We start from the raw sequence: 13,486 nt of genomic DNA, 5'->3' as shown, positions 1-13,486 counted from the left end.
AACACTTTTAAGAACTGAGAAATGGAACAGTGAAATGTTTCTTTGGCTAATTTTAAGACCCTCTGGATCTTGACAACTGGAATGCCTTTCAGTAAGAGATTAGTTTATCAACAAACACATTGTCTGAAAATATTTCCATTCCACCAAACCACTGAAGACCATAAAACATACGAAATAGTTTTGTTAGTTTTTTTTAATATTAAAATACTTATTATAAACACACTTTGAGAAAGTCATTTTCTTTGAGGACTTTATAGCCAATTCTGGCCATTTGTTCTCCTTAAACATGTTAATTTTGCAGGAAAATTAGGTTTTGTAAAACCACTAGAGGCCCAGTACACAAAAATCCCTCATCCCAGCCTGTGCCCTCTTGCAGTCTGGGACCCCTCAGGAAATGACCATGTGCAGGCTTAGGACCACTTCCCAGGGGATTGGGCCTAAGCTGGCCGTCAGACATCCCTCTGGCAGCCTGGGAGCCCTTGGGGGATGTCTACTTGCCAGCGGGGAGCAGGCCTAAGCTGCAGTCGGACATCTTTAGCACTGCTGAGGAGGCTGGAGAGGCTCCCACCATCACCACTGTACTGGCAGCTGGCAGCCTGGCTTGTGGCTGAGCAGAGCTCCCCCTGTGGGAGTACACTGACCACCATGGGGCCGCTCCTGCATTGAGCATCTGCCCCCTGGTGGTCAGTGTGTGTCATAGTGACCAGTCATTACCAGTCGTTATGCTGTTAGGGTCAATTTACATATTACCCTTTAATTATATAGGAGTGCCTGGCCAGCCTGGGTGAGGGGCTGATGGCTGTTTGCAGGCTGGCCACAGCACCTTCAGTGTGCAGTTCCCACTGGGGTGCCTGGCCAGCCTGGGTGAGGGGCTGAGGGCCATTTTCAGGCTGGCCACATCCCCTTCGGGGGGGAGGTCCTGCTGGGGTGCCTGGCCAGTCTGGGTGAGTGGCTGATGGCAGTTTGCAGGCTGGCCAAGCCCCCAGTGGGGACCCTCACCCCATGAGGGTGTGGCCAGCCTGAGTGAGTGGCTGATGGCTGTTTGCAAGCTGGTCACAGCCCCTTCAGGGTGGGGGGTCCTGCTGGGGTGCCTGGCCAGTCTAGTTGAGGGGCTGAGGGCCGTTTTCAGGCTGGCCACACCCCCTTCGGGGGGGAGGTCCTGCTGGGGTACCTGGCCAGTCTGGGTGAGTGGCTGATGGCAGTTTGCAGGCTGGCCAAGCCCCCAGCAGGGACCCTCATCCCATGAGAGTGTGGCCATCCTGGGTGAGGGGCTGATAGCTGTTTGCAGGCTGGCCATGGCCCCCAGCCACCTAAGCTCCCAGTGGAGGCTGGCTGGAAGCAAGTATCTGGGATTTATTTGTCTTCTATAATTGAAACTTTGTTGCCATGAGCAGAGGCAACAGCCAGCTCAGGGTAGGCGGGAAGCTTGGCTTCTTCCATCGCCCAGGCAACCAAGCCTTCTGCTTGCTCCAGCTCTGTGACTGCTGGCCGCCATCTTGGTTGGGTTAATTTGCATATAATCGCTCTGCTTGGCTGGTGGGCATGGCTTGGGGCATAGCAAAGGTATGGTCAATTAGCATCTTTGTCTTTTATTAGTGTAGATGTGAAAGATTTACACATGCTAATGTACACCAAGTCCTTAGCATAGTAGTAGGAAATAATGGCAAAGTAGTACTGGCCAAAAAGTATTAACTTAGAATTAGAAGAAAAATTAGAACTTCTCATTTGCATACTTCATCTTGGGGCAGGTATCCCTTTAACAGAGACTGTAACAAAGGGACATGCTCACACTCACTGAGAGAACTCGTTTCCTTGTTATCAGGCTTGATTCCTGAAATGTCTTCCTTTATTTGAGGATGTATCACTACCCCACCATTCTCCGTAATTCACACTATTTGACCATAGTTCTGTTCTCTGTAGCACGGATTAAGCCTTATTCTTCTTTTTATTCAGCGAGGTGAAGATTGCGATCACAGGGTTAAAATTTCTCTCCACAATACAGGGAGAAATAAAGATTTCAGTGAAATCCAGTATTACAGGCATGGATCAGCTGAGGTGTGCCTATTGGCCCAAAAGAGACTGACATTATCATACTCTTCTTTTATCTCATGAAGTTTCTAGTCAGTCCTTGTGGTGTGTGTGTGTGTGTGTGTGTGTGTGTGTGTGTGTGTGTGTTGACAAAGCCTAATGCAAGTTGACTCACATTCTTCTTTTAACTGCTAAATTCTCTAAATGGTATTTTCATATACTACCTTTAAACCATATTGCCCATAAATTATGTTTCTCTATCCTGTACTTGTGTGATTATTTATCTGGAGGTTCTTTTTGTTTCACAGGCAAACAGAGAGCTTTATATTTATCCCTGGCACACATTTCTCTATTAAGTTTAACTTGTTTCAGACTGAGGAATTGTAACAATTTCAATTTTCATATCTTTGCTCAAATTACAGCTTTTCCCTCATCTGTGACTACTGAATTCTTTATTCAAATATTGCCCCAAAGCCACTGAAACCTTCTAATTTAAATAATAAATTATATATGATATGTAAGTTTATACTAAAATTTTCTAAAGTTATATTGTATGAATAAGAAAAATAACCACAAAATTTTGTGATAAGAAAAGGATGAATTTTTTTAAAAAAATAATAATAAGACACACTCAGATTAAGAAGAAACAAAATGTGGCAGTAAGACTCAAACACAAAGATTTTTTTTTACTTCTCTGGCTAACCACTTTTGGTTCTCTTTCTACCAAATGACATTATCTTAAGAAACATGTAAATGTGGTTAGATGTGACTTAAGAATCTATTCCTTTATTTGAAATATGACTGTAATGTGTCTCAGAATGGTAGAAGAAACCAAATTGAACCAATTAATTGAACTTATTTAATTGTATATTGACACTCAGAAAAAGATGAAAAGATATTTAGATGTGTTATTTATCACATTGATTTTTCCAAAGGAAAAATGGTGTGGGAGTTCCAGCAGGAAGATAAATATGAAATTAGTTGTGATTTACAAGTTAAAATCATCAAACATTTTTAATTTAAGATGAAGTAACAGGAAGTAAAGATGAATTACGTAGACTTCCGACCTAAAAAATGTTAACTATATGATGTAAAAAAATATGGCAGTGAGAGGCATTAGAGGATTGCAATTAAATAATATGGGCTCTAGATTTACACAGAGCTGGGTTTTACTCCAGGTAGCAATTACTAGCCACGATTCTTTAGGGAAATTACCTAATTTCTCAAAATTATTTTATATCTGTAGAGAAGGCCTGAGAATAGTAATTACTTCTTAGAGTTTTCTTTAGAATTCAATGGGATAAAATATATAAAGTACCTATCACATTTCCTAGAGCAAAAAGCACTTGCAATAAATATTGGCTTCTGTTATTGTTCTTGCTCTGATCATTGTGGGAATCACCTTCACTATCATCATTTATTACTACTACTACTATTATCTCCACTTCTACTAGTATATGCTGGTGATTGGTAATATATTAGCCTGGAAAGATATACAATCAGATCTATGCTTTGGAAAGAAAAAAATATTAGAGATAGATTATTAAAGGCAAAGAAGAATCAATAATAAATTCTTGCTATAGTCCATCCAAGAGATAGAAGAGCATTAAAACAAAGACAGTCATAATGAAAAAAATGCAATATGAAAGCAAAAGAGTGAATAACAATTACTTTACTAATGTATTCTTAAAAAAAAAAGAATTCTAAGTTTCTAGAATTCACTTAATGTCTTTTTCAACCACAGCCACTTAACATTTTCCATTTGCACTGGAAGGCATGCCCTGTAGTCTTTTAGATTTACTCTGAGTGGTTTGTTGAGATTATCATAATAATTTAGAATTATGATAATTTATAATTTACCTAGAGCTGCTCAGATCTTTAAGAAACCCTCCACACTAGAGACCATATTAAAATATCTTATGCAAGCATTCCTTAGAATAACTACAATAGAGAAAAATGAATGATATAAGACAACTAAAATGAAAAATTTCTTTATTCTACCACTTTCCCCGATTTCCATGTTTGGAACTGATAATCAGAGGATTAAAATATTAGGGTAAACTCAATAAATAAATAAAAAATGGTATTGACAAAAAATTTCAAAACTCTTGATGAAATAAAAGATTATAAATTACTTTATATTTCAGTATAAAACACTTATCTCTCTGTTTATGTCGTTTTATTAATGTAAACATGTCGTGAAAGCACCACTTTTTATCAATCTTTCATTAACTACGTAGAACAAAGCGCTACTTGCGATTTGCCCACAGAGATTGCAGAATCGGGAGGGTCTCTAACACACTAACTTTTTCAGAAGACTGAATGCCTTTGATCATAGCGAAGCAAACCATGGCCCAGGCAACCAGCAAGCTGACGGCCATCTTCCAGTTTAAGCCCCCACTTTCAGAAATGGAACTGGAAATATCCAGTGCTTTTCTGTACCAGTAATAGGTGGTGTCAGAACTTTTTTCACATTCTGGCTCTACCACTGTAAAAAGAAAGATAACACAGTAATTTCAGATTATAAAGAGTAATAAGAATTTTTTCCCAATAAGCCTATAAATCAATTCTCAACTTTTTCTAGAAAAGTATTACTATTCTACAGAAGCATTTAAATTCACAATAAAAACTCAACTGCAGAAGAAGTGAAATATCAACAGACATGTATCCTCTTTGATATTTCTTATCACACAATTATTAATAAAAACACATGAACTTTTTATCAAAGTAATGAAAACATATCAAATTTATAGTCCCTTCCACTCCCAGAATTATCTTACTGGGGCACAGCTGTCAAATGCACGGGTGGCTGACCATATGTGACTTTTGCAATAAGCTAGCCCGAAATGACCTGTGTTGTAATATACAATACAAAGAAAATTTTGGAGACTTAATATGAGAAATATAATGCAAATTATTACATTAATAACTTTATATTAATTATACGTTGAAATATTAACATTTTTGGATACATAGGATTAAATAAAATATTTCACCTGTTTATTTTTAAATTGTGGCTACAAGAAAATTTAAGGCATATTCTATATTTACCTGACATCACTATAAGGAAATGTTCTTTATTATATTCTAGGATATAAAAATAAATGATAGAAAAACTATGAAATAAAAACAATTACTTCAATAGTACTTTTTTTTGTACTTTGTTTTATTTTAACAAAAACTATAAGGCATCAAAAGAGGTGTACAAAATTAAAGGCTGTCAAAGTTAACAATATTTCACCCTAATATCATGGGGCACAACAAAATGACTCGAGAAGGAGAATGTAGTCAATAATATTGGGAAAGGTTTGCACATTAACAGATGATTACTAGAATTAGTGGGGTTATTGCATTGTAACTTATAGAGATATCAAGTCACCACATTGTACACCTGAAACTATTATAACTACTAATATATTGTACACCAACTATGTTTAACTGAGAAGAAGTAACTTGGGAAGAGCTAGTAAACTTAGATGGTGCCCAAGTTCTATTTCTCTGAGTATGGCAATCCTAAATGTGAGGAAAGTTGTTAAGATAATAATTTTTTCTACATTATTTTTAAAAATCTTGAAAGCTCATTCCTTTATCAACTTTATAATCATTAAATATAAAAACATTATATTGGCCATGTCTTACAAGAATGTGTAGCATTTTTCACCATTGGACAGTTATCCCAAGGTAGAGGAAACTGAAAAGACTGAGAAAAATAAAACACACTCCAGCCAATGATGACATTGTAGTAGAGACTCACAAACAAGCTCACCTGCAAAATAAAATAATGGGGTTACATTAAACCTCTGATGCCCCTTCCTTTGAAACAATGAGATTACATGTATATGACCCCATTTAACATTTTAAAAATCTTATTCATTTTATTTTAATTTAAAACACATTATCTTTTCTGAAAAAAAGTCTCTCACAGGTCTTAAGAACATGCATTAATAAGATTGAACTATATTAATATACTTCATCTTGTTTTGTATATTAGTAAAATCTCCTATAGTGTTTTTAGAAGATAAACAGTTCAGTAGAAATACATGAGTATTTTATTTAAATACAAATAATATAAATCCAAACATTATAAAAATTTTATGGCATATACTATATCAGGAAACTTACTACACAACTTGTAAATCCAATACCACCCAATTTAGGGCTTATGTAATTCCACACACCAATGCTTCCTCGTCGAATTCTTTGCCCCAGAGCAAGTTCCAGAAAAAAAAGTGGAACACCTACTATCATAAGCAATATAAAAAATGGCAAAAGATATGCACCTACAGAGACAAGAACAAATAAAATAGATTATATTTTTAACAGTCACAGTAGAGAATACACTAATTCTCATTATCTCATAAAAGATGATATTTGAACTTCTATATATAATAAGTATAAAGGACTTTAAAGAAAATGCAATTTCATTACTTTAAACTTTCTAGTATTTGAAACCTCAATTTGTCTGCTACAAAGAATTTCTGATAAAAAATAATTATGATAAAAGTAAGTATATCAATGAATAGCTTGGTTTCATTTTAATGAAAGGATAAACAACTTAATTATCCATAAAAATAATTGACTCCTTAACATTAATTATTTTCTCAAGTAGGTTTCACAAACTCATGAAATCTTTTTTTTAAAAAAAAATATTTTTATTGGTTTCCGTGAGGAAGAGAGAGGGAGAGAGAGATATAAACATCAATGATGACAGAGAATCAATGATTGGCTGCCTTCTGCATGCCCCCCACTGGGGATTGAGCCTGCAACCTGGGCATGTGCCCTGACCAGGGATGGAATCGTGACCTCCTGTTTCATAGGTTGACACTCAAACACTGAGCCACACCAGCCAGGCATCATAAAAATCTTATTCATACAATATTTATGAAGTACTTTATTAAATTTTGTTCAAATTCATCTATTGATATAAATCATGTACTGCAAATCAGATAAATTAAAATGAATGAAATTTTATGTTACTAAAACTGACTTTTCTTCTTAAATAACAACAAAGGAGAATAAATGGCTGCTTCAACTAAAAATATAAAAAATACAATAACCTCTAACACAGAGAAATGTCATTTTCCCTATATATACCTCATATAAAAAGTACACTTTAGGAAACAAGCAATTTTTTATTTTCCAAAATTCTGTGATGGGGTGGTGAGATTGACAGAAACAAAGGCATTTCATATCTATACTAATAAAAGCTTAGGGGGCCCTCGTGCGTGATGTCATCACAAGAAGGCCATCACAAGATGGCCACCATCTATACTATCTATACTAATAAAAGCTTAGGTGGCCTTCACACATGATGTTGTCACAAGATGGCCACCACAAGATGGCCACGCGCACAGTGGTGGTGGGGCCTGGGGGCCGCTCTGCAAAACACAGAGGCGGCCAGTTCTGTCATCTCCACCACCTTGCACAGAGGAGGTGGGTCCCAGCAGAGGAGGTGGGTTGTGACAGTGGAGGGCAGTTGGGGGAGATCGGGCCGGCAGGGGAGAAGTTAGGGGGTGATCAGGCAAGCAGGCAGGCAAGCGGTTAGGAGCCAGCGGTCCCAGATTGTGAGAGGGATGTCCATAGGGTCCCAGATTGGAGAGAGTGCAGGCCAGGCTGAGGGACACCGCCCCCCACCCTGCACAAATTATGTGCACCGGGCCACTAGTCTATTATAAAATACTAGAGGCCCGGTGCACAAAAATTTGTGCACTCGGGGGGATGGGGGGGTCCCTCAACCCGGCCTGTGCCCTCTCACAGTCTGGGACCCCTCGGGAGATAATGACCTGCTGGCTTAGGTCTGCTCCCGGGTGGCAGAGGGCAGGCCTAATCCCTAGGTGCAGCCCCTGGTCGGGATCAGAGCAGGGCCGATTGGGGAGTTGGGGCGCCACCCCCTGTCATGCACAGAGCAGGGCTGATCAGGGGGTTGGGGCGCCGCACTCTGTCACACACAGAGCCGCAGGGCGATCAGGGGGTTGGAGAGCTCCCCCCTATCAGGCACAGAGCAGGGCTGACCAGGGTGTTGGGGCGCCTTCCCCTGTCACGAACAGAGCAGGGCCGATAGGGAGGTTGTGGCCTCGCCCCCTGTCACACACAGAGCCGCAGGGTGATCAGGTGGTTTGGGCGCTGCCCCCTGTCACGCTGATCCCGGTGCCGGAAGGCCTCTCGGCTCCGCTGATCCCGGTGCTGGGAGGCATATTACCCTTTTACTATATAGGATAGAGGCCTGGTGCATGGGTGTGGCTGGCTGGTTTGCCCTGAGGGTGTCCTGGATCAGGGTGGGGGTCCCCACTGGGGTACCTGGCCAGCCTGGGTGAGGGGATGATGGCTGTTTGCAGCTGGTCACACACCCTTCAGGGGGGCGGTCCCCACTGGGGTGCCTGGCCAGTCTGGGTGAGGGGCTGAGGGCTGTTTTCAGGCTGACTAAAGCTCCCAACTGCTCCTTTTTTTCTTTTTTCTTTTTATTCTGGGCCAGCTTTAGCTCTTGCTCCAGCTCTGAGGCCTCTGCTGCTGAAAGAAGGTATCTGGTTTGTTTGCATTCTATAATCGAAACTCTGTATCAACTCCAGCTCTGAGATCCCGGGCTCCCTGAAAGCAGGTTTCTGGGGTTTTGTTTAGCTTCTATATTTGTTACAATGTTTCTTAAACTGCAGGCTCAGAGGCTGGCAAGGCAGGCGGAGAATGTTGGTTTCCTCCGTCACTGAAGCAAGCAAGCCTCATGTTAGTTTCAAGCTGTCTGGCTGCCAGCTGCCATTTTGGCTGGCAGTTAATTTGCATATCTCACTGATTAGCCAATGGGAAGTATAGCGGTCGTACGCTAATTACCATGTTTCTCTTTTATTATATAGGATATGCTATTATCATTTTAGTAGAGTTTCTATGCTTAAAAAATATATTACAGCTAAATCGCAAATTAAGATATATATACATATAAATAGTGATTTTTAAATGTACCATTTGACAAAGTTAATATTAGACTATTAATTGATAAAGTTAAATGTGAAACCTATACTCACTTCTACATGAGAATATGTATACAAATCATTCCTTAAATAACCTGTAAGACCTACATTCAAATTTCTTATTGGAGTTTTGTCCAACCAGATACTGTCAGGTGAGTTATGAAATCAATTGTACCAATTCCCTTTTTAAATAAAAGGCCATTTATTACATCTTCCAATTTTTAAAAATGTTAAGTTGTATTGAATAGATTTAGGAAGCTGTACAAATTGTTCAGGTATTCAGATGAAGAGTTAAATATTAATATTTTTTCAAATTATTTATCTCAATATTTATCTAATGCTGAAATAATGACTATATGCAAGAATTTTCCCTAATACAGTGGTCAATGATCTTTACTGTATTATGGCTGACTTTTAGTCTTTCGGACTTGAATTGATTGTTCAAAGGAATAAATAATGTAAAGCATGGATGCATAGCTTATAGAACAGAACTACCAAATTTCTAATTCTAAAATGATTTGTAACATTCAGACACTAATAACCTGAAAATGTTTCCAAAAGAAATGAAAGTGCATTTTAACACCTGCATCAAATCCTAGAATATGAATGGGTTTATGTGTGAGTGAATGACCAGGGGAGAAAAAAAGAGAATTAATTAAGACTGGACTCATTGGAAATCTTTCCTCAGTTATGTATGCAAGACATTATATTAGATACTTAGCTTTTTTCTCTAACTCAATTTAATCTAATACTAAAAATATTAGATTATTTTAATCTAATATTAAAAATAGTCATGGCTAAAATATGACTATTTACCATTTGTCAGGTACATGTAGTTAGTTACTCATTTATTCCTTATAAGAACCCAATGGGTAAGTGCCATAAGTACTATTTATTTTCCTCATTTTATAGGTGTGAGAAATAAGCCAGAAAAAGTACGATAACTTATAAAAGATCACATGCCTAGTGTCCGAAAGAGCTCCAGTGGTTGGCAAACTGCGACTCGCGAGCCACATGCGGCTCTTTGGCCCCTTGAGTGTGGCTCTTCCACAAAATACCGATTTCTGCGCATGGGGAACGAAGTTTCAATCGCACTGTACATGCGCGCCCACACGTGGTATTTTGTGGAAGAGCCACGCTCAAGGGGCCAAAGAGCCGCATGTGGCTCGTGAGCCACAGTTTGCCGACCACTGAGCTAGGCTTCATAGTCAAATTGATTTCAAACTTTGAGCTGGTAGCTTCTATGTTATACCACTTATTAAGCTTAACCACTGTGCTTTAAGTATATTTTCAGACAAATCAACTTACATTAGGTTTATTACTTTTTATTCATATTATTCATAAAGTGCCTCAAATAATGAATAAGTAAGATTTGGGTAGCGAGGCTCTTTGACTCAGCAGCCAGAAGATACCACTTGAGTACCTAGAAGGCTCAATGCTATACTGCATATTGAGCAAAATCTTTTGTACTCTAACAGCCATCTTGAAATGAGAAAAGTTTGCTGGTATTTTGTAATATCACTCTCTAGTATTTGTGATTTGAAGAAAGGAAACAATATTAGGAAGGGTATTTTGACTACTTTCACATGAAAATTAGAAAGAGGAGTCACTTCGCTAATTACTAAACACGAAATTCTTTCTCAGCTCTCCATCAAGACAAAAATTGTATTAAATGGAAGGCAACCTGACCCTTCAGTCAAGAAAACTTTTTTCCTTTACAGTATGAATAAGGTTTATAAGGGGAGAGGTCTGAAAATTAGATTTCATCTTCTCAAAGTCTTGACAAATGAAGTGATTTGTGAGAAACACAAAACAGGGTAGTGCACAGCTGCTTATAGCTGATTTGATAAATAATTAATGTGATGTTACCGACTCGCAAAGGAGCTCACATCACAGTGGACTGATGTGATCTGTAGTGGATCACCGACTATGTATTGATTCCAACCTCTCAGGAAGATTTGTCAAACAGGCTAATTTTTTCAAACCTGTGATTTTGTGCCTGGTTGAATTAACTAAGCAAGATTTTAAACCTTATTTTGTCACCATAACACTTTTATCTTTAGTGGCTAAGAAGAAATTCCATATTGAATGGTTATATTATTTCATTTGATTTGTAGGTGGCAATCACATAAAAATTAAAAATATTTGTTCAGTCAACAAAACTATCACAAACTGGAATCAAATACCAAAATAGTCTTTCTATCCTTTGGGTACTGAAATGAGGCACATAAAATATTTAGTTTTTAGCCATGCTTATTTTAACAACTTCCATGTATATAAATAATAAAGCTTCAAACTAAATGTTAGTAAACATTCAGTTTGACTTTGGTGTACTATAAAGATTATGTCCTACACAAACAATCTATTCCTTTGTATGTGTCCATAATTTTTAAGAAATATTTGCTAAATAACCCCTGGTATTTATATCCACAAATACAAGAAACTACAGTATCATGCTGATGTATATATTTTTGTTTAAAACTAAGGATTCTAATTTCTTTAAAGTTTTCTTTAAAACAAAACATTGTCCCCCAAATACTACAGAATTGGGAACCAAATATGTATGATATTTAAGGATAAAGAATGACTGGTATAATATTAATTACTAGAGGCCTGGTGCACGAAATTCATGCATGGGGGGGTCCCCCTCAGCCCAGCCTGAACCCTCTCCAATCCGGGACTCTTTGGGGGATATCCGACTGCCAGGATTGGGCCTAAACTACAGTTGGATATCCCTCTCAGAATCCTGGACCACTGGCTCCTAATTGCTCACCTGCCTGCCTGCCTGGTCGCTCCTAACAGCCCCCCACCCCCCACCAGCTTGGTACCCCCAACTGGCCCCCTCCGCTGGCCTGGTAGCCCCTAATTGCCCTCCCTGCCAGCCTAATCACCCCCAACTGTCCCCTGCTGGCCTTGTTGCCCCTAACTGCACCCCTCTGCCATCCTGGTCACCCCTAACTGCCCTCCTGCTGGCCTGGTTGCCTCTTACTGGCCCCATGCCAGCCTGGTCACCCCTCATGGCCCCCCTCCTCCCACCGGCCTGGTTGCCCCATGCAGCATGCTGTTCAGTCATTTGGTCATCCCTCACTAACCCCCCTGTCGGCCTGATTGCCCCATGCAGTCTGCTGTTTAGTCATTTGGTCATCCCTCACTAAGCCCCTGCCGTCCTGGTCATAGGCAGCCATCTTTGTGAGGGAGTGATGGTCAATTTGCATATTACTCTTTATTGTAAAGGATCCCATTAAATCCCTTCTACTGAAATCTTTAAAGTTCTGGTCAGCATTTGAGGACTATAATCATTCTAAATGATATGTAATTTTTGTTTTTAGGGAGAGTAAAACAACTTTAAAAATTCAGATTTAATAAGTCATAGAGAGAAAATTTTGTCTTCACAAATATTGCCTTATATCAGAAACTTCAGTGTTTTTCTCCAAAGAGAATAACCAACAGGTACAAGGGATGCAACATTTGTTTAAAAAGTCAGTAATTTAGAGATTTTTAATAGAATCCACAAAAAGAATCTGAGAATGTATTACCTTTAAAGCAATCCTTGTGTATTCATAGCAAGCCATCTGCTCCTATGGAAACCTATTCTGAAAACAGTGAAACTCATTTTCAACAAAGGAATCTCCCTAGCTTTATAATAAAATTCATAGTTTCTAAACTACTGAGACTCCAGCAACAACAGCAGCTATTTGAGATAATCAGTTGAAATCTATTCAGCAATGTATCACTTAAAAAAATAAAACTTACCACCCCCATTCTTCTGACATAGGTATGGGAATCGCCACACATTTCCTAGACCTACAGAAAATCCAATTTGGGCAAGGATGTATTGTAGCCTATTGTTCCAACCTCGTCTTTCATCTTTGATGTTAGATACTTTAGCATCTGTGTGGTTCTCTTTTTGGACATCAACAATTAGTTCACTTTTCTTAAAAGCATCATCAGCTGCATCTTCATTGGAAAGAAGGTCTTTGGCAGATTCAATAACTTCATCTTCTAATTCTTTTTTTATCATCTTGCTATTCTTAGGCATTAGAGAGTGTGGGTTGTATTATTTTTCTTAAATTCTCTTATGGCAAATTTGTTAATTATTTTAAAAAATAATTTAGTTGATATGAAGAAAAGACAGAGGAGGATATCAACTAAATCCTTGATTCAAGGTGGTAAAGTCTTACGGATCCTGGATCTGTGTGTCCAATATTCTGCAGGTATCTGTAAAATTTTAAATTAAAAATGATAATATTTAATAAGGAAAATACTAAAATTAATAAATACCATTTCTTATTAATTTATATGATAAATCATCTCTCTACAGAATATAAAACATATGATTGTTGGCCTTTCAGAGCTTAACATTTCCACAAGTATAAGAATTGTATAGTTTACATGAGCTTCATACAGATTTTATTTTAGCTAACATCTTCCTTCTTTCAAAATTCCACTTTGATAGGACAAACTCAATGCATAAAATATTCTCTGTTCATTTGTAATTC

At 38.3% G+C, this 13,486-nt stretch overlaps 1 protein-coding gene across 2 annotated transcripts in view; it reads right to left on the bottom strand.

Moving 5' to 3' along the window:
• SLC6A15 (solute carrier family 6 member 15) overlaps positions 1-13,200 on the bottom strand; it is a 40,361-nt gene extending 27,161 nt beyond the window's left edge. For both annotated transcript variants that reach the window (XM_036301595.1, XM_036301594.1), the window contains exons 1-4: positions 12,741-13,200; positions 6,151-6,308; positions 5,668-5,794; positions 4,335-4,516 (exon numbers count right to left, since the gene is read on the bottom strand). In XM_036301595.1, the coding sequence (XP_036157488.1) occupies positions 4,335-4,516; positions 5,668-5,794; positions 6,151-6,308; positions 12,741-13,026 (753 nt within the window). In that variant the 5' untranslated portion in view covers positions 13,027-13,200. The remainder of the gene's footprint in view (positions 1-4,334; positions 4,517-5,667; positions 5,795-6,150; positions 6,309-12,740) is intronic.
• Positions 13,201-13,486: the final 286 nt, after the last annotated feature.

Source organism: Myotis myotis, unplaced genomic scaffold, assembly GCF_014108235.1.
Source record: "Myotis myotis isolate mMyoMyo1 unplaced genomic scaffold, mMyoMyo1.p scaffold_m19_p_3, whole genome shotgun sequence".
Taxonomy (NCBI): domain Eukaryota; kingdom Metazoa; phylum Chordata; class Mammalia; order Chiroptera; family Vespertilionidae; genus Myotis; species Myotis myotis.
The sequence above is the reverse complement of the archived record's forward strand: the minus strand, read 5'-3'. Positions and strand labels throughout refer to the sequence as shown.